At 36.9% G+C, this 27,981-nt stretch overlaps 2 protein-coding genes across 3 annotated transcripts; one reads left to right on the plus strand and one right to left on the minus strand.

The window, feature by feature from the left end:
* Positions 1–4,479: 4,479 nt before the first annotated feature.
* On the minus strand, positions 4,480–6,648 carry LOC145770566 (uncharacterized). The gene is made up of 2 exons (XM_082582252.1): positions 6,537–6,648; positions 4,480–5,576 (listed from the first exon to the last, which is right to left on the minus strand). The coding sequence occupies exons 1-2, from the start codon at positions 6,592–6,594 to the stop codon at positions 5,197–5,199; spliced, it is 438 nt and encodes a 145-aa protein (XP_082438378.1). The 5' UTR covers positions 6,595–6,648; the 3' UTR covers positions 4,480–5,196.
* A 1,214-nt stretch (positions 6,649–7,862) lies between these two features.
* Positions 7,863–26,271, plus strand: LOC145770509 (cilia- and flagella-associated protein 69-like). Of its 2 annotated transcripts, none has more exons than XM_082582178.1 (19): positions 7,863–7,881; positions 9,385–9,460; positions 10,247–10,371; positions 11,083–11,195; positions 11,508–11,633; positions 12,631–12,808; positions 13,283–13,436; positions 15,449–15,623; positions 15,935–16,065; positions 16,950–17,113; positions 17,881–18,099; positions 18,712–18,877; positions 20,914–21,029; positions 21,400–21,582; positions 22,237–22,450; positions 22,741–22,934; positions 24,352–24,549; positions 24,729–24,938; positions 25,359–26,271. In XM_082582178.1, the coding sequence occupies exons 3-19, from the start codon at positions 10,249–10,251 to the stop codon at positions 25,458–25,460; spliced, it is 2,766 nt and encodes a 921-aa protein (XP_082438304.1). In that variant the 5' UTR covers positions 7,863–7,881; positions 9,385–9,460; positions 10,247–10,248; the 3' UTR covers positions 25,461–26,271. The 2 variants fall into 2 exon arrangements, with proteins under 2 accessions (XP_082438304.1, XP_082438303.1); XM_082582177.1 differs by lacking the exon at positions 7,863–7,881 and adding an exon at positions 7,995–8,013.
* Positions 26,272–27,981: the final 1,710 nt, after the last annotated feature.

Genomic DNA, 27,981 nt, shown 5'->3' on the forward strand with positions numbered 1-27,981 from the left:
CAGTGAGGACAAACTAGCCTACGTTGATTTGCAACCAAGACAAGTGTAGGCTACTTGAAATGGTGCCTGCCTGTATTCCGCCCACGTAACTACGCCTAAGTAGCCTGCTTTACAACACAACAATCTTATCGTAACAAAACGTTTAATAGATGTAAAAAATGAACATTTGGTCAACTCGCTTACATAAAAGCCGGAGCACGACTGATGGGTGCCGACTGCCGACACGTATGCACATGCATGGTAGGCACCCACTATGTACACAGTAGTAGGCAGTGCCTCACTGTGATGTCGGGTGATTTAAACGCTATTCTGAGTAAAGTGTGACATGTTATTGCTTTAAGTTGCATTGTAATTTACGTCGTTACTGATTGCTTTGTTGCTGATTGCTTTGTTACGTTGCCTTAAGTTCCTTTGTCGTTTTTACTGGTGTTTATTTTCAGTCTCAATTCAGTTTGCAGTTTATGTCGTCAGAACAACCTAGTTGCATTTTAGCGTAATAAACTTCTTAATAGAGGAATTGTAGATGGTTTCACTACATTTTATTACGCTAATAAAGTATGGATCTAAAAGACTTGCGCCCTAGACTCTTAGCTGCGGACCCGCAAAGTAAAGACGCTAAACGACAATGGGTGCATTGGTACAAGTCTTTTACAATTTATGTAGAAAAGCTCGGAGAAGTTTCAGCTGAAGACAAGTTGAATTTGCTTATAAATCATATAGACGCTTCAATATATGAATTGGTGTGTGAGACAACAAATTATGATGAAGCTATCGAACAACTGAAGCGCCTTTTTGAAAAAGTTTCTAACCCCATGTTTTCTCGATTTGTTTTAAAAACTAGGAAGCAGAAGCCAGATGAATCACTAGACGAGTACATGCAGACCTTAAAGCGATTGAGCCTCTCCTGTGACTTTCGGGCCGTATCGGCAGTTGCGCATAAAGAGGAAGCTATACGTGACTCGTTTATCGCTGGGATTTCGTCAAATCACATTAAACAACGCTTGCTAGAGGACAAAAATGCTTCGCTACAACAAACTTTTGATAAAGCTCGATCCTTAGATGATGCCCAAACGTTTTGCAATCGTGTCGAAATGACTGCGAGCCAGACTCCGTCTTCACTTGATTGTGGCGCAACAGCTTTTGAAACACGTCCTACCTTTAAAGTTGAAGATTCTTCAGATAAAGAAGAAAGCTCAGACGTTAGCGCCGCGTTGGTTGAAAAGTGTAACTATTGCGGAAATAGGCGACATAGTAGAAGATTTTGCCCTGCTCGTGAAGTTATTTGTTTCAAATGTTCTAAAAAAGGTCATTTCTCAAAAGTTTGTCGTCTTTCCAGGGTAAATCGAAAACCTATTTATTCATCTGCTTCTACTCCACGAGATATCATTATGAATATGACAACCGAATCTTTCGACACCCACGCAAAGGTCAACGTCCCTGTTACAGTTAACGGAGTTCAAGCCAATGCTCTCATCGACACTGGCTCTACCCTTTGTCACATGAGCGACCGTTTGAGAAAGCGTCTAAAACTAAATCTTGAAGAAAGTGAATGCCGCATTGGTTTAGCCGTGAAAGGATGTTCATCGCAAAGTTTAGGAATCTGTAACGTAAAAGTCGCGCTTTTTGGACAAGAGTATGATAATGTAGGAGTCACTGTTTTGAAAAATTTGCTCACCGACCTAATTATCGGACAAACTTTTATGAAACAGCACAAAAGCGTGAATATTCAATTTGGAGGGCCTATGCCAACGTTACAGATCGGAGCATTAGAAGCTATTAAAACGTCTACTTCAATACAGCTTTTCAAACACTTAAGGAAGGAGTGCCATCCGATTGCTACAAAGCCTAGAAAGTATTCTCAAGCCGATAGAAGTTTTATCTCTTCAGAGGTGCAGCGACTTTATAAGGAAGGTTTAATTGAGCCGAGTCGTTCGCCATGGCGAGCACAACCTCTTGTGGTCACTCAAGAAAATCACAAAAAGCGTATGGTCATCGATTTTAGCCAAACCATAAACAAATTCACTTGTTTGGACGCGTATCCTTTACCTCTTATGTCAGACGTAGTGAACAATGTTGCTAGGAACAGCATCTATACAACGCTAGATTTAAAAAGTGCGTACCACCAGGTAGAAGTTCCTCTGCAAGATCGAAATTACACTGCTTTCGAAGCCGATGGAAGCTTGTGGCAATGGAAGAGAACGCCGTTTGGTCTAACGAATGCAGTACCTGGTTTTCAACGGATAATGGACAACATTATCAAAGACTACGAGTGCAAAGGTACGTACGCTTATCTTGACAATATTACCATTTGCGGGAAAACCCAAGAAGAGCACGATCAAAATTTATCAAAATTTCTTGCAGTAGCTCGAGAATGCAATCTAACTTTCAATGAAGCAAAAAGTACTTATTCGGCAGATACAATCGACTTGCTTGGATACAGAATCTCTAAAGGTACTTTAAGTCCTAACCCCGAAAGAGTAGAATCTTTACTAAAAATCCCGCCTCCAGAAAGTAGTAAACAACAGCAGAGGATTGTCGGTTTATTTGCGTATTATGCTCAATGGATTTCGCGTTATTCTGACAAGATTCAGCCTCTAATTCGTAACACTACCTTTCCTCTGAATGATGCAGCCCTAAACTCTTTCGCGACGTTGAAAGCTGAGTTGGCTCAAGTTACGCTTGGGGTGATAGATGAAGAAATTTCATTTACAGTAGAAACTGACGCATCTGACATTGCCATTTCAGCCACTTTAAATCAGAACGGGCGACCCGTTGCCTTTTTTTCCAGGACACTCAACAAAAGTGAAAAAGTTCACTCAAGCATACAGAAAGAAGCGACGGCAATTATCGAAGCCATTCGAAAATGGAGTCATTTTCTAGCGGGACGCCGATTCAAACTTGTCACAGATCAAAAATCGGTGACATTCATGTACAACAGCAACAACCATGGCAAGGTAAAAAACGCAAAAATTTTGAGATGGCGACTGGAACTATCACAGTACGATTATGAAATCGTTTATCGAGCAGGGAAGTATAATACTGCTCCCGACACTTTATCTAGAGTGTATTGTGCAACTATGATGGACAATTCGTTGTATGAAATTCATGCGGCCTTATGCCACCCTGGAGTAACTCGCATGCATCATTATGTTAAAACAAAGAATTTGCCTTATTCTATTGATGACATCCGTAAAATGACATCCGCTTGTGAAATTTGTGCTGAGTTGAAACCTAAGTTCTACAAGCCAATTGAAATTCCATTGATAAAAGCTACGCAACCTATGGAGCGCTTAAGCATCGATTTCAAAGGACCTTTACCTTCTGCTACGAATAACAAATACATTCTGACTGTAGTAGATGAGTACTCTCGATTTCCTTTCGCCTTTCCTTGTAGTAAAGTAGACACTGAAACTGTAATCTCGTGCATGTCTAGTCTTTTTGCAATGTTTGGTAAATGTGGTTATGTGCATTCGGATAGAGGTGCATCGTTTATGTCTAAGGATTTTGTGTCTTACATGTACAGTTTGCGTATTCCTACCAGCAGAACCTCTATATACAATCCACGGGCTAATGGCCAATGCGAAAGATACAACGACGTAATTTGGACTTCTGTAAAACTTGCTTTGAAAACTCGAGATCTTCCTATTTCTAAATGGGAGTGTGTTTTACCTGATGTTTTACATTCTATGCGCTCTTTATTATGTACTGCAACAAACGTGACGCCACACGAGCGATTTTTTAATTTTCAGCGTCGTTCAAGTCTAGGTCTTTCCATACCTACTTGGGTTAAATGTCCTCAAAAGGTTTTATTGAGACGACACGTTCGTGCTAGCAAGTATGAACCGCTTGTCGAAGAAGTGGAAATGACTCATGCAACTCCGAACTACGCGCACGTTCGTTTCGCGAACGGACGCGAAACCACAGTGTCAATTCGTGACATCGCTCCAACTGCTCGTGGTGGCCTTGACGAGTCGACTCTTAGTTTGCCGGATCCCGGGAGTCCAAACGAAGGGATAAGCAATCCATCTGTGGAATTTCCCGAACAAATAACAACTAATAATGAGCCTGTCAATGAAAATGCACCTGCCCCGTCATCGGAAACTCATATACCGACTGATTCCAGCGAGCGCCCCATGCCCCGGCGCTCATCACGTTCAAGGCGACCGCCAAACAGATTTGTAAATTAATTAAATGTATTTAATGTATTAGCGCCTTTAATTTTTGTTGATCCCTATTGATAATCTATGGAAGGGGTGAATGACATGTTATTGCTTTAAGTTGCATTGTAATTTACGTCGTTACTGATTGCTTTGTTGCTGATTGCTTTGTTACGTTGCCTTAAGTTCCTTTGTCGTTTTTACTGGTGTTTATTTTCAGTCTCAATTCAGTTTGCAGTTTATGTCGTCAGAACAACCTAGTTGCATTTTAGCGTAATAAACTTCTTAATAGAGGAATTGTAGATGGTTTCACTACAAAGTGTAATTTATTGGGTGCTTACTGCTTAACAGTTATTTATGCTCAATCTATTGGACAGTCTTAGTTCATAACATGATGGCCTGTACTGCAGTGTGGGCGCCTATCACAATTATCACATGTGTGTCGGCATAGCCGTAAGAGATAGGGGTGCAGTCGAAACCTGCCAGTGCTACAACAACAAAAACATCTCGCGTTTTGTCCAATTATTTGGGCGAGTTGTAAATTGTTGCGTTTTGAAAGTGGTTTTCCCAAATTTTGTTTGCAATCACAAAAAGTTTTATTCTCCTACGACTATGTGTGTGTGTTGGTGTATCTGCGCCTGCGCCAACAAGTCGTAGACTCATGAGGGCAGCACTGGAGCTGTTGGAACATACATGGTTTCCAGTTAAACGAACTTCTTCACAAAAAGTTCAATTCAAAACGATATCAAATTAACAAACTTTCAGTTAACATTATGCAAAATATATTTGTGTCAAGCTAAACACTTGTAAGCTTAAATATTCGGCTACTTCATGGACAAAAAACATAAGCAATATGAATAAAATTTCTATGAGGAACAGTGTTTGAAAGGCAAATAACACAGCTTTCAAAATGTCACTTTATTTTAACAAGATTAGAACTACAAATCGACATAACTAATCACATATAAGTGTGTTTCACTCAATGTATAGGCATATAAAAGAATGCGATACATACGGTAAATTAAATAAAAAAATTACCCTATAAATTTAACCGAAATTTTAGACCTGGGGCTGCTTTGTAGTGGAAGTATCCAGTCCATACTTGGTCGTGTTTATCATAAAACTGACCTTCACCACGCAGTTTGCTTTCTTCAAAGGCACCCTTGTAAACACATCCATTAGGCCAGTTGTAGACACCCAGGCCACTGTAATGATTGTCTTGAAATTCACCTTCGTAAGTCGAACCAGAAGGGAATGTCAGCATTCCTTTACCATTCATTTTGTCATTGGACCATTCTCCATCGTAAACAATTCCACCACTTGTCGTATGGACCCCTTGGCCATGTCTCTGGATGACACCATCAGAAGTGCTCACATACTCACCTTTGTACCGATCTTTGTTAGGAAAGACAAATTCACCTATATATAAAATGTTTCTTGTCAGATATATTGCTTTTATTTAACAATTATTATTAAAGCTTTGGTAGAGAGTTTGCTTTGTTGAACCATTCTCAATTATTATTAAATATTAATAGTTATTCTTCTTCTTGTTTTACGTTTCATCTCCCGAATGTCGAAGTAGGATGATGTCTTGCAATTTTTTCATCTTTATATCGAATATTTGTTATAATATTTAAAAGTAATGCATGATAAAAAATGTTGAAATAATATAATAAATATATAGAAATAATACTAAACTACAAAAACTTTAGACGATATTTGTAGAAATACATCTACCACAATTTCATCATACAGTTAGCTATATCACACACTTGTATTGTAGATGTGACAAATATAAACACCAAGACTGGTCGCTTACACGACCGCTCACTTAGGTAACCTTTTGGTTCTTTGCTTTTACCTAGGTCTATTAAAATGAACTAAGAAAAAGAGGGGTCTACGACTCTACGTACAAACATCTGTCGGATTAGCTCATGAAGCAAGAAAAGGATTCACAAGAATACAATCTGATTTATATCAGTCAAATAAGGAAAAAAAAAAAAAAAACCTATCCAGTACATGTAGCTCCACACAAAGTAAAAATTACATGATTTTACAATCTTTTTTTATGATTTGAAAGAAAATGCCTAAAATAAGGCATTATTAACTGCAGCCAGAGGCCAACTTTTTTGATTTTAAAGATCTCATCAGTGCTGTCTATGAATTGATCCATCCACAAGTTACAGCTGGATAGAGAAACTGTCCTTGAAACATGTTGCCCAATGGCACACTCCATACTTGAATCAATATTTCTTGATCTTACCATTTCTTAATTTGCAAAAGTGGGCTGTTATCCCAGCGAACTATTGGGGCATACAAAAATAAGACGTTTAATAATAAGAAGTTCAATTAGAGATTTAAAACAATGTACTTACTCACCACTTGTCGCTTTATTTTCCTGAGGTAGTTCTGCACTTTTTTTCTTATCTTTTACCATTATGAATATTACAATATCCAGTTAAAACCTAACTACACATAAAATTTAAATGCTGTAAATGATCTCTTTTTTTATTATGCGGTCCAATAATAAGTAATCAATTTAATATAAACCAATCCGTGACAAAAAATATCATAATAAATCCAAAATACTGATGGTATTAAAAGGTACCGTATATATATATATATACTATATAGTTTACTAAAAGTGTTTGCTAATTATTTTACATTTGTCTGTTGGGTTAGTAGTCTTGGTGTGGCAGACCCTTAACTTACCAAAACTAAAGCAACAAACATTTACCGTACAAATATTGTTAGAATGTGATAATTTATTTATATATAAAAGTCCATTATCAACAAAACAGCAAGCTGCGATTAAAAAGAGTGGAAAGTTTGGTGATTTTATCTTCAGAATTTATGGTTACAACTTAAATAAAAACAATGTATTCTTTCAATTTTACCTTGCATCATTTTTTTTTTTACAAGCATGAAGAAGATTGAAAACACAGAGTCAAAAAGACATCAGTTTGATATAGAATAACATGTAAAATGGGAAGTTGGCTGACAAGGGAAAAATGGAAATCTACCCAAAATGGTAGACCTGCCTTAATTTAATAAGAAATGAAAGTCTACCTGCCCTAATTCATGATTAAAATAATCATGATATGAAATTGTGTTTTAATTATACCAGTACAAAATTCTGACAACGAAAAATAATTTATAGGCTAACGTAGGCCAAACATAGCAGAGGTCTAAAGAAAGATAAAATTAGTCTATTCAGTATTAAACTCATTAATGAGTTTTTTGACAAAAAGTACGATTACAGTCTGTGTACGATTACATTTTTCTTCAACTTGTCCTCAAACATGAACCTTGTTTATTTTCTATCCAACATCCTAGTGTTTCCAGCAATATTATTTTAATGATTTCTGGTATCCTGTTTTTGTGTCAAAAAATCTAAATTATTTTGATCAATTTTCCAGATTGTTAAAGTATTTAAAGAACCAAAAAAAGATTAAAACAATGCCATCATATTTTTAATTTGCTCAGTTTATTGTTAAAACGGTATTTAATTGAATTATAACTTCTTTAGCATTTCCAAATGTTGGACAAATTTTTTATTGGAAACTCTTATTACCATAGAGACTGTTCGAAGTTTCCATTCTACAACAGAGTTCCCAATGGTTTAATTTTGATGAAAAGTTATTAATGAGCTGTAATTTCGTTTTTACATGTCAAAAACATTCACAATTAGTAGCCTACAAAATATAGTTCTTAGCAAATTGTGGTTAGTCTTTTGCAGCCAAATCCACATAAAATATATAGTAGTATTGACAGGGATCGATCATTGGTTGGGCACTTGAGCTTGTTCATTCAGCCTTCATAAAAGCAATAGCATAGCTAGGGTTTACAGCCTATGGTAATTGATGACAATGACACATTTTACATCTTTTGATGATAATTCCTGATCCATTTTTTTGCGCTCCATGCATCTTTACATAGAATAGACCTGCTGAATAATCTAGTGTACCCTACGGTACATGGTTAATGACAAGTCTCTGTTCAAGAAATAATCTGCTGTAGCCTAAATATGTTTTCAATTTGTAACTTTGTTACTAAAATATTATTTTCATACATTGGTGGTCCTCTAAACGCACCAATAGTTTGTTTCATTTATCCCGATACTGTTCTAATTTTCTGTATTCCCTCCTTTAGGCTACTATGATGGGACATCTAGCTTCTGTAATCTGTATCAATATATTTTGTATAGAAAGTGTCAAGGTTGCAGTTATTTATTCCAATTATTCATTTTTGCAATGTTTTTTTTTTCTATTATATAATCACAAAATTTTGCATCATAACTTTTATAGTATTGAAATTCTTAACTACCTTTTTGTTCATACAATTTTAGTATTAGTGGCGTGTGTAACTGTGTACTGTGTAGGTTATGCATTGCTGATATAGAAATATTTTGTTCAAACACAATAGGCTACAGTATATGTGCCTATAAATATATCAAATTCAGTTATTAATAATAAACCAGTATATAAAATATATACCGTATACTTTGAGTTGTCTAACCTGCTTGTTTTGTTTAATGATATATAGTGTTTTGATTTTAAATATAATAATATCGTAGCATTTAATTTGCACATTTAAACAATGAAAACTATTCATACTACAAAAAGCGCTTAATGCCAAGCAAAAAGCCAAGCAGAGCGAACTAAATCATATATAGTTATTACTCTTTAAACACTTGACAGCATGTTTCACCCTAAAAGGAGGATCACCATAAGGTCTTTATTCAAACAGAATTCTAAGACCTTCTGATTATCTTCCTTTTAGGGTGAAACAGGGCCGTCAGGGGTTTAGAGAGTAATAACTATATTTGATTTAATTTGCATATTTTATGTTTGATGAATTAACTATATTGCAGTGTATATTATTGTCCTGTATTTTTATGTAAGAAAATCATAGTTAATCAGTTTCATATTAGCCTGTGTCATGCCATGTAATAATTATTAGCCTACTGTATCATAGTTCAAAGATTTAATTAATATTTATCAGACATTTGCTTCTTCACTATATCTTCTATTTTTGTGTTTTTTCACTCAATTTATTATGTGTAGACTTCTCTAAAAACTTTATAGTGAAAAGCAATGATCTTTATTTTTTTTAATATCGCTAAATACATTACAGGCCAGCCTTGTTTCCAAGTGTTAAAAGTTCATTATTTTTTTCAGTTTTAAATGTTTTAACTATTTTAATAGATGTTTTAACTATTTTACAGAGGTCATGGATTTTACAGTAACAATTTGATAGAGGGTTTGAAACAATTTAGTTAAGAATTATTGACAAATTTGTCGGTGAGTGTTGTATTAATTGCATTGGGGTATGTTTAACAATGTTTTGCACCAGTTATTAAAAACAATGTTATATGGCCTATTGCATCTATATTTATGTGGCATTGTATTGGTATGTTATCATAATAGACGCAAAATAATTATTATTATTGTTGCTGATGTAAAATTTTTTTATAATATTTTACATTAGAATTAGAACAGAAATTGTAAAAGTTGGTTTTATTTCTTGACTGAAATATAGCTAGAATGCATGTTTCATTAGCTTTGAACAAAGTGATAAAGAACTGAAAGAAAAATATCTGCTAAAAAACAATCTTGCCTTGACAACTAAATTTGACTCCATAACTTCTCATCCTATAAGATTGAAATTTAGTTAAAATGGATTCTTTATTAGCTATGAACAATGCAGGATTGCAGGTGTATTTTGATTTGATTGACTTTTTTTTCTTTAGTGATGGGGACAACCTATAAGTGTTATCCAAAGGTATAGGAAACATCTAAATCCAGGAAACCTATTGTTATCATTAACAGCCAATGAGGTTCATGGAACCTGGCTGAACAAAATGAAGACATTTTTAGTACACATTTTTCATGATAGTCAAATCGAGTTTATTGAGTGTGGGATTGATTAAATCTTTTTCCTCACACTGAGAAAGCTTTTTTGAGAGTTTAATGTTGGCAGTTCCGCATACTTGCAGAGGCTTTGAACCACTGACACAGACACATGCAGTAAATTTGTTGTTAATGTTTTCAAAAGTGATTGCATTGCAATAGTTTGTATGATCACAGGGATGGCCACAATGTCTGACACTTTACCAAAGCAAGAAATGCTTCTGGAACAGACCTCTACCGAAGCAAAACACATTCCTGTTGTGTCGCACGTTATTTCTAATCAGGATGCAGGGTTACTCATGGTACGTACTTATTATTGCATTATTTAATGATATTTACATGTCGAAAAAGATAGTATTGCCTACAATAAGCGCTATATCAGCATTTCAATAAAAGGGAATAGGAACAAAATCTGTATTTATGTGCATGAATTGAATAAGTGTCTGGGTACTTTTAAGTCAAAACAATACGGTAGTGCAAAACATCTATGCTTAACTTTAAAAAAATCTTCTTCAGCACAAAAATAAGTCTGATCTCAAAGTAAAAATTGTTGTATGTTTACTTTCATTTTTTATTTCATACCATCAAAATAAATAATACTTGCCATAACAGCAGGGGTCCGGAAAAAGGCCTTATATAATTCCATTAGTGTCCCAGTATCATTAGTGTTCCAACGATTTTGTAATATAATGATCATGGTCATTCCTTATTTTAAAAATTAATGTGTCACTTTATCTTGTTCTTTGTGTACCTGTTTCAGGCTTAGGCCTCCATGCACAGCTCTTTCCATTATCTCGGTATTTAACTACAGTATATATTAAAAATTGTTCTGATTGTAACATGAAGGTCATCCTTGAAGTTATTAGGAAAATTCAGATGCTGTTTTCTACGTGCTCGTATTTTTTTGTTTTTTTCCACAAAAATACCATGTTCTACTTTTTCGTTTGTCATGACTTTGCCAAAAATTTTGTCTGTCTCGCTATCTTTGTTTTTAATTTGACAATTTTTTTCAGGGTGTAAAATTGAAGCCAATGGATCTGAGTAGAGCAGCAAAGCTGTTAACTGATCCCCATTCCAGCCAATTGTTTGAACGACATGTGCATGCTTTGAGACGCGTAGCGGCAAAGTGAGATCTATTTTAAAGTGTTTTGTTAGATCAATCATACTTATGGTGAACTTCTTTGTTTACTACACGGTCTTGGCACAGTGCATTAAGCAAGCTCAAGCTTTACTGTTAATCTCGGCCGTAAGTGAAAAGCATGAAAATGCAAAGATGAAGACAGCCTCTAAGTCTATGTCGCCTTTCCTGCCGGTATACTGCTTCTTGTTTGAAATTTAATTCTGGTAATTTCCTATGTTTGCACACTAAGTTATTAATGTAAGCTAGGCTATTATCATATGTTGCTTTCTACAACTAAAGTATTTTTGGTTCACACAGATATTCTCTTGGATTTCCGATGAAAGATCTTGTCCAAGTGTTCAAAATCCTGAACGTGTGCGCCGATCGCGTCGCTGAGTATCCGTGTTACATGGAGCCGATGTGTTTACTGCTTCAAATATGCGGGTAAATTCCTTGTTGCTATTAATTAGTTCTTCCTTAATCGTGGTTTCTTTTCAACACCGAAATTGGCAGTCAAGTGATACGTTACACTGTTAGTGACATAATTTGAAAACTACAGTAGGCTACAATTAACTGTCCTTTTATGGTTCTGCAAAACTTATTTGTTGTCGTCAAGCCAGATGGAATGAATTCACCCACAATCATGTCAAAACTTTTATTGTTCTGTTACTTTTAAATTTATTCGTAACTAAGTTTATGGTCTGTTTACTTCACCAGCGTAAATTAGGGTTTATATAGTTTTTGAAGGGTTGATTGGTGGTAGGCCTACGAAACTTGAAAACTGCGAATGACGGTTGCACATAGCTCGCAGCTGCAGGTTTTCGTCTGACTCTCAGGAGCTATCGTCAGAATAAAATAAACCTAAATGCGGTGAAGTATTTATAGTGGAAGAAAAACGAAATGTAAATTTGGTTTATCAGAAGAATTTAAATTAATGAAGGACCCTTAAGCTCAGACTTCGTTATTTTGAATTACCATAGTTTAACATAGGTTACCGTAAGGTTAGGCTATAGGCTACCATAGTTTAACGTAGCTTTATGCAAAGACAAATTCAAAATTTTCTGCCTGCTACACTGATTGTTATCCAATTGTTCATGTTAGAAACAGACACCAATATGTGATTCTGCAATTACAGCAGCACTCTCACACACCTAAACATTACAAAATCTATAATTTGCGTAAAATTAATGGATAAGCGTGTGGCATGAGCAATGAGCATGTGTTTAACATTCTTGGTGTTTTCTTACTACAACTGAAACGTTTGGAGCACACACCGTGTTCAGAAGACAGTTTAGTTTTCGAAACGTTTGCTGAACATAAGTTTAGTAGCCAATCTATATTTTGGGATTGTTTTGATGAGGTTGGCTAATGACTAGGTCTACCTTTTTTGAAAATAGTAAGTAAAGCAACAAAAAATCGAATAATAATCGATGTTTTTCAGACTACCTTTTTTGAAGGAGAAAATGTCAGACGAGACGATTTACGCTCAAATTGCGATCGAGTCTGTATCCCAGCTGGGATACCTTATGCGTGTGTCCAACTCCCAAGTCAGATCAGCGCTTATAGATGCGCTGGTGTCTTTCTACTGCAAACCACCGTCCTTCACTGACAGTTTACAGGTTTGTATGCTTTGAATAGCTCTGGTTTGGTTTTGAATTTTTATCCTCGGACTGATGGGTTATTCCTGGATGGGCCTTGATGGGTTATTCCTGGTAGTTTCGCATGCTTGTACAGTAGAGGCTCTTGACGCAGGGCTGGTTACCGAGATTGGCAGAGTGAAGTGTTCCGATTGTTGAAGTGTTGTTTAGGATAGGCCTAACAAGGTAGGCTACTCGGCTGTTATTCCAAGCTGCACGCTTAAACTGTCTGGTTAGTAAAGCGCTGACTACAAAGCATCATAGCGATGGATGGGGCGCTGTATCAAACACAGATTGTAGAAAAAAAATACATAAATTTTACTCCATCTTACAACTTTTCAAATGTTAAGCGTTTATTTTTTATTGATTTTGTAAATTATCTCCAATTTTAAACTGTTCTACCGCAACAAATATCAACTTGGAGAATGTTTTTAACGAATTAGATTTACATTCTAGGACTTTCGACCCACTAGTCACAAGTACAATATGATGATTGTCGAAATGAGCTCAGTGTCCGAGACTCTGATTAAATCTCTTGCAATCTCTGGCGATGACTTGCAAATTAAGCTGAAGATTCTGCGTGTTCTGCAAAAGCTTTCATCACAATCAGGTAGATGCCACAAAAATGTGTTAGCAAAGAAAGCAGCAAAAAACAACAGAAAGTTTTTGTATCACAAACTAAGTCTGTTATCGGCAAACTTGAAGCAAAAAAAAAAACAATATGACAAAAAAATAAATAACGTGGTTTTTCCGTTTACCGCCTGTTTGTTGCTCTGGAAGTTGTTGGTTGGATTTCCCTCATACGTGGGTGGGTCTGGCCTTATAAAGGCACTTAATGACTGTCACGATTTCTTTCTATCTCTTACCAGGAAAAAGACTTGGAAAGGTTCAATGACGTAGTTTAATGTGTTAAACCGAAAAGCAGTAAATTAAATGTCGAATGGTTCCACTAGTGAAATGATAATCTAACTTCTTGAAGGACTTTAACGAACGGCTTCTCAAATAACTCTAATTTCGAACACAATTTATATCAGCACCAATTCTCATCTACTTGCATTCAATTACTTCAAATCTCAATCACCAATAGTCTCTGCACCTATTACCAATCCACAACTCATAACACAACTCTCATAATCAACTCTCAGAATACATCATCATATAATCAACTCAATAATAATGATTACACAAATTACACCACTATTTATAAAAGGTTTGTTCGGTCTAGTAACTTCGAGAAGGTTACGTAATGTTGCATCACACGAACTCATCGTTCGGTCACGTTGCATTGAGCGGCATAAACAAGCAAGTTTAAAGAAGACTGTAGAACTGCACGTAGCAATCGAATGACCTAGAATACACGTTACATAATACAGATTTCGTAATCAGAGGTTACTTCAGGATAATGACCGATGATAACCTATAGCATAAGAATTTTACAATCAAAACAGCACGCTCGATCGAGATACAAGCGGCCGTCGTAAGACCTCGCACATTGATTGTGACATACGCCCCCCCCTTAGAATATTGTTGCAAACAATATAACAACACAATCAATACAAAACACACCACAAAACAATTAATTACTCAATAAATCAATTCGCATTAGTCCATTGTTGCATGATCTACCAACGACAGCGTTTCTCAAAACAATAATCACGTTTACTGTGAAAGTTTCCAACGTCCTCAATATCTTCAGTGCACCGGCGAGCAAGATGACCCATCTTCCTACATCGGAAACACCTCCTCTCCGGACAGTCCTTGGCGAGATGACCTTCTTTATGACAGTTGTAGCAAGCCTTTTCATCAAAAGGGCAGCTCCTGGCTATGTGTCCAATTTCCCCACATCGGTAGCAGTGGTTGTCACGGCAACGTCTGTTTTCCGTCTGTTTTCCGAACTCTAGAACTGCACGTAGCAATCGAATGACCTAGAATACACGTTACATAATACAGATTTCGTAATCAGAGGTTACTTCAGGATAATGACCGATGATAACCTATAGCATAAGAATTTTACAATCAAAACAGCACGCTCGATCGAGATACAAGCGGCCGTCGTAAGACCTCGCACATTGATTGTGACAATGACATACACGAAAGTGGAAACTTTCTTATTCACTTTCTAGCAAGTGTTGACTCCTCTGTTGTTATAGACTTTGGCTGGTTTCTACTTCTTGTGACACTGGTCTACAATAATTGCCATTATACCTGTGCCAATGTTAATGATAAATTTATATTTTTGTGAGCCTTATATTACGCCTTTTTCAACTTTTAGATATATAACATACATTTCATTTATATTTGCTTAATATCATCATTATCATTGTCAGCCATCGTTGTTCCACTGCAGGATGAAGGCCTTCCCCATATCTTTATAATTTTGTCTGTCTTTGCACGTTTGTGTCCAGTGTTTGTCGAATTGGTAGATTTCGTCTCGCCATCTTGTTTTCTGTTTCCCTCTTTTGCGTTTATTGTCAGGCGGTATCCAGTCAGTAGCTCTTCTTGTCCATCTGTTCTCAGTTTTGCTTAATATAACCAATTATAAATGCATGAGATATTCTTCATATGTTTTAAAATACCTTAGGCCTATAGTAAAAATATCTAAAATTAAAACTATTTTTTCAGTTGCAAATTGTGATCAAATGCTGAAAAGTGACGCAGCCTACTTCATCTGTTGCTGCATGAACTTTCCTGATCCATCTGGTTATCTTTTGTTTTCTTCCGTGGAAATCTTGTGGAATCTTCTTGAGCTTGGAGGAGCCGAAGTGCAACAGCAACTAGGGAACTTAGAATGTATCAAGTAAGCATGTAGATTTTTAATAAAGGTTAAGAAAAAATTTTCACAAATGCATTTCAGCGTGATGTTAGTTATTGGTCTTTCTACTGTGTTACAGAAATAAATGAAAAAGAGCATCCGAGCTTTTGGCTCCTGGGATATATCTCGAAAACATGTTTTGTAAAACTTTCTAATGGCTAATCTGGCCGTTCTAATGTCTATACGTTCAGAGAAGTATAACTTTAGATGCTGTGATTAACATTACATTAGGAGCAAATGTATTTCTTAAGTTTGTAACTGTGTTTGGATTTCACTCCGACTTTTATTTCTTGCAGTTCCTTGAAATCAGCATTCAAGACTCTGATGGTCAGTGGCTGTTCAAACTACGAACATCAATTACGTAACGACTTGTTGGTTATAGCGACTCTAGTGGCACAGAATCCAGGCGCGCCAATAGTTGAATCAGGTAAGGAGTGGAAATAATACAAAAATGGAGATTTGGTACTACGACAATTGTTAAAGCAAGGATCTAAATTGAAATGACCTTTCGTACGTGTATTATGATCAGTGGTGGATCCTGGGATGTGATCTCTTTACCTAAAATACAGAAAAGTAACTTTTTGCATGGTGTATTTGCAAGGTCGGATTAATGTAGACTTACTGTACACATCATTGTGTATTGTTGAAATCCCCCCAAGGCTACTTGCTGGTCTGCCCCGGACTATGACGCCAACATGACGTTTGATGTCACATCCGGTAACAGTGGATTCGATGCAACCCCGTATGGGTAACACTAACACACGTTGTTCGGTATCTCTCAACTATCAAAGTGACTCATCTTGTCAGACATAAGCAGCTTTCTATAATATTTTATTATTCGACAACATATCAGATCATGCAGAGATTGATTGATTGATTGAATCTTTATCCTCGGACTGGGAAAGCTTCTTGCAGAGCTTAATCCTGGAAGTTTCACATACTTGTAGAGGCTTTGAATCACTGACGCAGGCCCGGTCACCGAGATTGGCAGAGTGAAGTTTCCGATTGTTGAAGTCTTGTTGCCAGGGCACTATTCCATTCATTAGATGCCGCTGAATAGAGAGCAGTCCTTAACATGCGTTGCTCAAGCGCACATCCCGAGAGTTGAACCAGCGCCGCTTGATCTTGAAGCTTCTTCGTTCCAGAAGTCACGCGCTAACCAACTGAGCCATTTCTATAATGAAAAAAAAACATGATCAACATGTGTTTTTATCTGGTACTTATTTTTAATTTTCTTTTTTAATTGTTTCTGGTGCGTACTTCAACGCGGTGCCGTGCATTTTTAATTCTTTTTTGCTTGATCCTGTTTAGGTTTGGCTAAGCAGTTGATTTTGTTTGCCACAATTCCTGAGGTCAAGAGCCACAATCCGTTGGTAAAAAATCTCAAACTAACACAAAGTCATGAAGATTTTGAATTGAAAAAACTCCTCATCAACATGCTACAGCTACTCAGTCGTGACAAAGCAGCATTACAGGTTTGAGCACGATCTCTGGAACCTTTTTTTTACGTAAATTCAACTATTAATCCCAGCGCTAAAGGCTACTTTTCTTGTTTCACCTATGAAAATGTAATTGAAGATATTGCAAAGTTTGGCTTTCATACTGCTTAACACTCGAGAGTATTTCTGAACTCTTTACATAGCCGTACAGAACAACGAAAGGAGTATTTACGCATCCCACGCAAAATAAAATATTAGTTTTCGATAAATTTACCAGTAAATTATATCTATTCTCAAGGTTTTACAGAATTTTCGAAAGTCTAATTCGGAAAGGTTTGTGTTTTGGTGATTAAGGCCCACAATATTTTAATTATACATGATTAAGCCTCCATTAGGCCTACATGCCCAGTTTGCAAAATTGGTACACCCGTTTGAGTTTGATAGATCTGTTGTCAGCGTTATATTTCATCCCCCTAATGCTGCTGGAATCCTATTTTTGAAAAAACTTACACTGTACAGAGCTGAGCGAGAGCTAAACTAAGGTTGTGTGAACTTACCACATTTCTATTGATTGCACGAGCTGTTCACACACATTCAGACCTTATCCAGCATGGCCTTTCATTTTTTTTGTAAACAACGTTTATTTATTCAATCGTTATGATCAAAAAACGTGTAAACATGTGGAAGAAAGTAAAATCTTCACATAGGTTTGAGTGAGTTTTGAGAATGTATCGATGATAAGGGTTTCAAAAATCAGATATGTTTTCTGTGAAAGTCGATAATGGCTGTGTTCCTGTTCACAGTTGCTATCCGATGGCAAGGTGATGCTTTCCTTGTTCCACTACGTCAAGCCAAACGAATCAAAGAAACTACCTCGGGATTGGTCCGTGGCTCAATTTGAAGAGTTACAACTCCATGCACTGTCTACTCTTTCCACTCTATCGGTGTTGCTCGTAAATGACTACATGACTTGCCAAGGCAACACAAGGCTTTTGCTCCTGCTGGAGTGGTGTGTTTCTCAGGTAAAAACATGCCAGTTGTTTGTGTTCTTTTATAGGAGCGTTGTTTGTTATTGATCGTTGATCATTATTTGTGCGGCAGAGTTACTACTGCTAGAAAACTAAGCTTGTTTTATTAGTCATCCGGCATTCCCGTATGTTTCTTATGGCTACATCTCTGCGATAAGCAAAAAAATTTGCCTGTCCGCGGTGGCACATGGATACTTTGATGACCTCACATTTGGGTTTTTTTCTTTGTTTGATTGTCTAGGGCCGAGAGTCTATCCTTTAGGCGCACCCATAAATGTTTGAGTAGGGACAGGCCGATAGGACGGATACCGGTATTGGGGGTGAACGAACGGAGTTTGCTGGTATTTATTTCCTTTTTTACTTTAATTCACTTCCAATCTCCGTTTCTTTCCCCAACGCGTGTCCGATGGATCACAAAACCGTTCTCTTCAGCGTGTTTTCAATAACGAGGCAGAGTAATAGATATCGGTCACTGTAGGCTGTTCTTACGCAAATCAACATCTGCTCTCAGTGACCCGTACTGCCAGTCCCACCACAACAGGAAATGCTGACGTGAAAAAGTAGAAGAGTGCAGGGAATTTCCTCAGTTTCTCACTTTCCTTTCAGGATTCATTCTTGGGACTCGGGAACTCGTTCCACGGATCAGGAGGAAGAGGAAGTAAGAAGGCTCAGATGCGTTACTGTCTCCGACTCCTCCGTACCATGGTGTCCACGGAGAATGAGTTGGTGATGCAGGACTTGTGCGATCAAGGAATTATTTCACAAATATTAAGTGAGTATTAAGTTGGTCTTTCTCTGCCATCCTTGTTGTGCGAATTATTTGTGTTTTTGTACATTTTTTCTTTTTTTTTCTTTCTTTTTCGCCAACAAAACAAAAAATAAACTGAACTGAGCAGTTTGAGTTAAAAATTAGTATAACTCGTGCAATGGTTTCGAATTGTTTTCGATCCGTGTGTGCTATTACAAGCTCACGGGTAACATCTGGCTGAACTTGACCGAGATTTTTATAGATTGGTTTGCTCATGATTTGTCACATGGCTTGCTTTTGAAAACAGTGTGATCCTAAAACACCAGGGTTGGAAAAAATCATGATTTTTTTAAAAAAATCAAAAAAATCGGATTTTTTTGATTTAAATCGGATTTTTTTGATTTAAATCAGATTTTTTTGATTTTTTTTATATAAAAAAGCGTCGAGTCTACTTGGGGGAAGAGATCATTTTAGTAAGATAGCAGAATTATTTTTAACCCCTTGATTGATTGAAAGGCTTTGCTTTGCAAGTGTTTAATCATTTTTATTATCACATTGTAGGCTAGCCTGTCTAGTGTCTATTGCACGGTACTACGACAGTTTATCGAACGACAATTAATTGAACGACAGTTTATCGAAACGACAGTTAATCGAACAACAGTTTATCGAACGAGAATTTACCGAACGACAGTTAATCGAAAACCTAACCCCTAAGCACTAACCAGTAACCCTAGCCCCTAATCTCTAACAGTTATCCCCTAGCCCCTGAGTATTCCATTGCATATGTACTTCGTCGTTCGATAAACTGTCGTTTCGATAAACAGTCGTTTTGATAAACAGTCATTCGATAAACTGTCGTTTCGATGAATTGTCGTTCGATGAACTGTCTTTCGATAAACTGTCGTTCTATGAACTGTCGTTCGATAAATTGTCTTTCAATAAATTGTCGCGTCACGCTATTGCACATATTTTTAAGTAGGTGTGATATGTTGCTTTATACTAAATCATAATGTGCATATCGAGATTGAGGTACGTCTCAGACTGTCATCACACTACACTAAAATCTTTCCTTACGTTTGAGCACACATTACTTTGTTGCTCAACTGATGCATAGCCTACAACCAGACTTTTTGCAAAGAAAGTTTAACTGTGTAATATAATTATGTTACCGACGTACCATACCAAAACAATAAAAGTTCAGATGACACAAAATTGCAGTTTATTTTGCATTGAGAAGTTTGTACATAAATACAAGCTCGCCAGCTTTTGCAGTGCTTAATCGATTTCGAACTTCTGATTGAACCAGACCAAAAGTGGAAAAAACTTGCTCAAAAACTATGTTTAGTGAACAACACTGTTTGTGAACTGCCAAGTAAACTAAGTTGCCTTTCAAAATATGCATAGCCTATAGCCTTAAGTATTTAAATATTACTTTTGTATTACAGAGAAGCAGTGAAACATTTGTTGATGTATTTATTTTTATTTTAGCAAATAAAAAATCATTTTATTTTTTTAATTGATTTTTTTGATTTTTATTGTTTGATTTAAATCATGATTTAAATCAATGATTTAAATCATTTGATTTAAATCAGCCAACCCTGTAAAACACCCCAGTAAACATTTTCCTTGGCCCAACGTTGGCTGACGGTTGTTCGGGTTGGCTGAGGGTAGTGTAGTTTTGCCAACTTTTGAAATATTTTAATTCAATATACCCTCGAAGAATTGTTTAAGTTTGCTTCATGGTATTTCTTTTACAATTGTAATGGGACAATGTAAATGCAAAAAAAACTTAGAATTAGGAAGTCGTTCTTGCCAATGTTGGTGTGCACTGCAGTTGTACAGAACGTTGGGCCAACGTCATAATTTGCGGGCGAATTATGGTAACCTCTCAATTTTTTTACGTTGGCCCAAAGATTTTAAAATAATTTGGCCCAACTGCGACGAATGGTGCAAGATACGTTGGGTCAACAGAGGAGCACTATTTTACCAACTGTCACACTACGTTTGGCCGAGGTACAATGTTTGCTGGGACAGTACACTCAACAGCCGCACTTTTGCAGACATTTTGCAGCAACCGTTACCAGACAGCGACATAGACTTGCAATGCGACATGCTTCTCATTCTCTCGACCTTGTGTGAAAACGATGTCCATAGAAAAGAATTATTTGGCAATCAGGTGAAATTCGTGTGGAACTATTCTTTTTTGAAAAAAAAATTGTTCGGTTTAATTGCAATTAAGATGAATGATGATGGTGTGCTGGTACAAAACCTGATGTCCCTGATTTATGCTCTCCGTACTTTTTACATTCATTCATGGTCTGGCTAAGATATCTCTGTTGTGCACTTTATTTTAAATGTGGACTTACTTTCGTTGCAACTTTCTGCTCAGAACAAGTATTTTCTAGAACTCTTGCAAAAGAAAATAGAACATACAAAAATAAAAAGAGAACTAATAAATGATAAACAAAATTTTAGCTCACAGTTTGCATTGTGTCTATCAAACCGTGGCTTGTCTTATAACTAGGGCGTTGTTTTTTCATTATCAGGGCATTGAGGTCCTTGTCAACTTCATGAAGATGGAACCGGAGAAGGTTGCCAGTGGCCTTGGACATCACAAGTTGATGTTGGCTACTGTAGATGCGACGTGGTGCTGCGCGGTAGGATGCTTCACCACCGAGGATTTCTTCTTGGAAAAGGAAGGAGTATTTTACCTCATTGACTTACTGCAGGTGTGGAGGACGTATTTTTTATAAAGATAATTTTTTCTTTGTTTTTTTTGTGCGTCACCCGCGCTGTGTTTATCTTGTACATCCCAGCAGCAATATCCTTCCGTTTTACATCCCTTCATTCCCTCTTTCCACATCGTCTACCGACGTGGAATCGATGTGAGATCTTGCCAGTTAGAATTTCCTTGTTTTGTTTCAACTATTATTCAACCCCTGTATGACTGATGCATTGTATGCTGAGACATGAGGATCTCAGTTGCCTGTTAGTTTGGTGCAATGAAATCAATCAAGCACATAATATTTGGCTGCCCTATTTACCAACTTCCTAACGGAAATGACTGAAATTTTGCGTGTTGGATAGCTGCATAAGAATATGCCTGCAACAAGTCATACCCTCCTCGTCTAATCTTTTACTTTGCACAGATCACGACGACTTCTGTCTTCTTACATGCTTTTTTGCATGTATTGTTGGGCAATTTGGAATACGACCATTTTTAACGATCAATGAGCTTTGTTTTACATTCTCTGCTTTGAGTATTTTCTTGTCTTTTTTTTACTAATTGTAAGGGTTAAGTACTTTCACATTAAGTATTCTAGCATCTGATTCCAAGCCTCAAAGTTAAATTTGAATAAACGTCCCATCCTTACATTCTTCAGACTTGCCCTCGCACAATGCACAACCTGATCTTGGGATGTCTACTGGAGCTTTGCGAGAATCCGAAAACAATCGCCCACATTTACACCTGGAGAGGTGAGCTTGATGTCACAGCGCCTCATCTTCTCATTCATCTCTGGAGGGAAGAGGAGAAAAAGATTGGGTCGAAACGGGATAAAAAAGGGGCGATTTCTGACGTAACAGCCCCGTTAGCAGGTATGAAGTTTTTTCTGAAAAAAACAAATTCATTTGACGGTGCATTTTTCTTATTGTTCAATGCCACATTAATGTGCCTTAAAAGATGACAAAGCATGTCTCGAAAAAGGTAGGCTATCTTTAAATGATTATGTTAATTCAGTGACCGAAACACAATTATAAGTTTTTTTTCCGTTTGCTATTTGTTTCTAAGATTTGTTATATTATCAATAAGGTTACAAAACAGTTGAAAAAGAAGCGAAAATTTAAATATACCTTAAGCTCTTCAAACAATCATTTTCGTTCTGAAGGCTCAGTTCAACGAGAGCATTCTGTGGTACCACAATCATCAACTTCACCATCACTGGCCATTGTTGACGTGTCCGAAAACCTTCGCGCCAAGGTCTACGCTCTTTTTGCCAGGCTAGGATTCAGTGACCTACCCGGCCTCACCACTGACGACTACATAACCTTGGCCATCATCGAAAAGTATTTAGACTTTAAGGTACTTGCTGTTAGTCAAATTTTATTCAATCACTCGACTGTTGAAAAACTCAGGTCACACTTGGCCACGGAGACTATTTTAAATCTCCTATGGACAAAAATAGTTTACATTAAGGCTTTTTGAAGTTCTTTAAATCAGTTGATCAGACGTTGGTTCACTGCAGAATTTCTGTTCTGTTCCCTTTTGATATTTGACTTGCAACTGTCACTATTATGCCGTAGGCTACACTGAGCTGAGACCTACCCCTGATCCTACAACAGATACCAGGCTTCAGCAACGTAAAAGAAATATAGTTTATGAAAAGATACTGCTTAAATTTGAATATTAATAACACCAGTAGTGTACACAAAACTTTAATGGCGTTTCATCTAATATTGTTATGCAAAATGCTCCACTGTAATCAAAGCAATGGGCCCACGGGTAAAAACAAGAAACATAAACAGGACACTAACAAGATAAATCTAAAAAGTTTTCAGATTAAGTGGAGATACATATCATTTTTACATCAAATGCAGTTACTATTTACGAAAAATCTTAACAAGATCAGATAGATATTTACTGGTTGCTGCGAAAAAAAGATGTACGATAAATCAAAACACAATGCACAGTATAACTCTTGAAAAGTAACAATTAAAAAAGAAAGAAAATGATAACAGCATCACAGCAACCGGAGGCTGCGAAGTGACCATTCAAGATCTTCAAGTCAAGCAGCCACCCTTGAACTCACCAATGATAGTTGGCCAATTAACAGGCTGTTTCATCCTTACTGGGATCATCAGAAAGTTCTAATTCAAATAGAATTTATTTGAATAAAAACCTATTATGTTTAAATCTATTCTATTTGAATAAGAACTTTGTGATGATCTCAATAAGAACAAAACAGCCTGTTAAGGTTTTCAGTAAATAGTATTTAGTGTCTGTATTTGATGTAACACCGGCTCGGTGGCTTAGTAGTTAGTGCGCCCGCCTCTGAATCGGTAGGCATGGGTTCGATACCTTGTGGGGTCAAACCAAAGACTTTTTAAAAATGGTATATAATGAATCTAATTCCTGCTTAGCACTGAGCAATGGAGTGGATTCGGGTAATAATGTATTCAGTTGCGCCTCTATACGGCTGCATTGACACTGTCTGCTTTGTAAAGCGCTGAGGAACAACGCATTCTGCGATGGATACAGCGCTATATAAAAACTAGCATTATTATAATTCGCTTTGCCTTTTTTTGCTCATCTTTGAGCACTTTTTGAAGTATTAATAGTATTTATTGTTTTACCTTTTGTACAAATAGTTTTCTGCTATGTATGTAGGCTACGTTCTCTTAATTTGTAAAACTAAAGTTTTGTAACTTTTGGATCTTGATTCAGATTGTTCTCCACGTGTTGCGATCATGCCTTTTTCTTACAATATTGTTTTCTGCAGCTCGGCGAGGTCTGGTGTGAGATTGCGACCGAGCTTCCAGCAGAGAGTGTCAGACCAACCACTCCAGACATGGAGGCGCTAGAGACAATTACTCGAGCGGCAGTGGAAAGGGCCAAAGGTGTAGCGATGTTACAAGGAGAATTATTGGAAGCCGAAGAACAACAGAACTTACACGACGAAAAGCAATTATATGTTGAGGTTTGCGCATTTTTTATTTTAAGTTTTTCATCATAGAAGTAGTTCTTAAACTTCATACTTTTATCTTTCTTTAAACATTGCGAACGGCTTCGTGCTAATAAAAGTTATATATGCACAGATATTACAATTGTAACCTACCAAGCTAAAATTCTACAATCGTATTTCTCGTCTGCATTTAGCTCAAAGAAAACCACAAGCAAAAAGAGCGGGAATTAGCTCAATGGAAGGATTACATTCAACGCACATCCAACCACGACTACTTGGTCACGTGCAAGAAACAACAAGACAAGTCCATTGAATCTTCCCGCGCAAAACCGAGATACAGAGACCAGGCGAACATAATCAACAAAACCAGACACGAAACGATGCTGAGGAATCTCAACACTACTGTAAGTGGGGAGGGGGGTTCTTAGCTGAGCCTACAGGTGTTCTGTAGCTTATTTCTGTTTGTCACATTCTTACTTCTATTTAGTTTGTGTTTATTGATCGTCAAAACGAAAAACAATACACAGTATTCCCAACATAACAAATGTCTAAAAAAGGTAGAAACGACAAAACCCCAACGGCTAGAGGGTGGGTGTATGACGTCAGGTATTTATGTATGGGCACCACTTTTAAGAGATTTTTCATTGTGACAGTTACTGTTTTTCAGTCTGGTTTGTCTTGGTCTATTCATCAATCGAAGTATTTGTGGTTTTATACATACGATAACATTAAAAATTCTTTGCAGAAATTTTCTACTTATTTTACTTCAAAGTTATATATACTGTAGTTTTGAAAATTTATTGCATCTTCGTTTTGTTTTCTAGACTTTCCAAGGGCGAAGCTTAACTGTGGAAAGCATCATGTCCGGACTGGCTGAAAGTGAAACGGCTGGTCAAAGTACTTCTCACGCCCAAATTGTTGTTTGAAGAATTTGGTGACAAAGTTACATAACTGTGCTCCACACCAGCTCGGACAAATTATACTTTATCATTTTATGACGTTTCTTTACCTCAAAGTGATAGGAAAGCGTAATTTGCCGAGTCATGATTTATTTTAGCGTCATGACCTTTGCACTTTACATTTACTGTGTCACTGAAAGTTTTCAATGTGATTGGTTCCAAATACCATTTCTTACCCAGTTAGTTCATGTACAAAGTTCTCTTGTCTGGAACAATCAACAGTGTTTGTTGATTCATGGCATTATTGCGTTGAATCAACTAAAAGAAGTCATTGGTTCAGAATGCTTGTCTTTATCATTTGAAGATATAATTATTTTTATAGCCTATCAGTTGGCCTATAAACTTGTAGCATTAAAACTACCATCTTTCTTTTACCAACGGAGAAAACGTGTGTTCGCTACGGTAGGCTGTGCCAGTATCATAATATCACCAAACTCGAAAAAATCTCAGCTTAACACAGCATGATTAAGAGCACGCGATTGCATCTTTAGTGAAGCGTTTGATGACATGCTAGAAGATTGGCTTTCTTGTCTCTCCTTCCACTCGGTCTAAATCTTCAACCATCGGACGTAAGCCTGAATACGACCACGTCGACCAGGGATTCTGAATACGACACAAATAAATTGCCCTAATATTGAATGTTGGACATTTTCACAACCAATTGTTCTCTGTGACTGTTTTTGCTTTTACTCCTAGCTGGATTAGGCTCCATACGGCTTTAGCACTTACAAAATCTTTAGCATTCCTTTCCAATTTCAGTGGAAAATAAACGAACGTGTATTCTGCATAATGTATTTTGTTGACAATTTCAAAGAAAAATGTCAGGAGTGGTCTATTTAAAAACTAGTTGTAAAGCCACAACGAAATGCAATACACTTTTGTTCACACAGCAGGGATCAACGAAATAGGATACTCCGCTACAGCCTAGGCCTACATGTGACAAAATTTTAACTAGACGTCGTGCTTGAAGGCTATATAATATATGTGAGACCAGGAGCGTTGACAAGGAGATCTAGGTGGTACTTTTGGACCCGAGCCCGGATATTTAGGGGGCCCGGATTTAAAAGATTCCCCGCGACTTCAAACGTTATCAAGATCCTAATATAAGCAGATCTAAAGGAATTCCCATCAGAGGTTAAAACAGCCACTTCAGCCGTCAGATGGTAAAGTATCGGGCCCCCTTCCGGGTATAGTGATTTCCTTAACCACGATTTTTTTTTTCAAAAACACGAAATATTTTTCTTCATCCACTCTTTAATTCTGAATATATATATTTTTTTGGTGTTAATCACTTCTAGCTACTTGCGTCTACTTTACAAAGAATTAATTTCAGCCGAAAACTCCAACAAATTTAAACATACCGACGAAGATCGTGATTGAGAGCAAGGATTTCACGGTTTACGGAGAAATCCCTATTGCGCAGTTGAGGAAATTCGTGGATACAACAAATTTTTGAAATTATAATAATAAATATATAGCCTAAATGATATTCCTCTTAATTTTCTACTTTGAACAGCATGTGTCATCCTCATTTTAACAGCACATCAATAAAGTTTGTGCACAATCTTTATATTCATAACATTGTCGATGAAGGGGGCCCGAGAATAAATTGCTACCGGGCCCGAGAAATCCTGTCAACGGCCCTGTGTGGGACAGTTCATTACGGTCACCCTGTATCTTTAGTTTGTAACTTATCTCGAGATTATTTTAACAGTTTAGTTTCTGAATAAGAAGAGCTCATTGACATCCAAGCTGACGAGACAGCGAAAATGAAGCACAAAGAATGCTTACCACTCAATTTCTGACTAAAAATTACCTCCACTGGCTCGTAATGCTGTTCCTCAGCTACTGGATTTTTTCTCCAAATGAGAATGTGAGCAGGAGTTTTCAGCCATGATGGCAATTAAAAACAAGAACCCGAATCGTCTTGATTTCAAAAGCGCTGTAAGCGAGGCTACACCCGCATAGAGCAGCTTGTAGAGAGAGAGAAAAAACAGTTGCATCCCTCGCATTAAACTGTGTTTTTTGTAATTTGTTTGTGGTGTTTTGTGATAATAAGTGAATTTGAGTCTTTTTGATCAATCAGTAGGAGGTTGAGTTGGCCACCACTGGCCTATTCCAAAAAATCGCTTTTAACACAAAGCAGCACGAAACTATAGCCCAACATAATGCTCCTTTATTTAAGCCTAAGGTTGTATATTTGTACGGGTATCAAGGATAGGTTCGAACCTCCCAAACAAGACATTACCCACGGACTTCTAAATAGTAGTATCTGGACTGGAAACGCAGTGACCAACATGTGGCCAAACAGTTGGTACAACAGTGGGCCAACAGGGTTAGTTACTTGGCTGTTGGCCCATTGTTGTACCAACTGTTTGGCTACATGTTGGTTACTGCGTTTCCAGTCCAGATACTACTATTTAGAAGTCCATGCATTACCTATAATCCTACCTCAAGAAAAAGAAAATTACAAGAAAGTTATTAGCAG

The sequence above is a fragment of the Aplidium turbinatum genome, chromosome 5 (genome assembly GCF_918807975.1).
Source record: "Aplidium turbinatum chromosome 5, kaAplTurb1.1, whole genome shotgun sequence".
Lineage (NCBI taxonomy): Eukaryota > Metazoa > Chordata > Ascidiacea > Aplousobranchia > Polyclinidae > Aplidium > Aplidium turbinatum.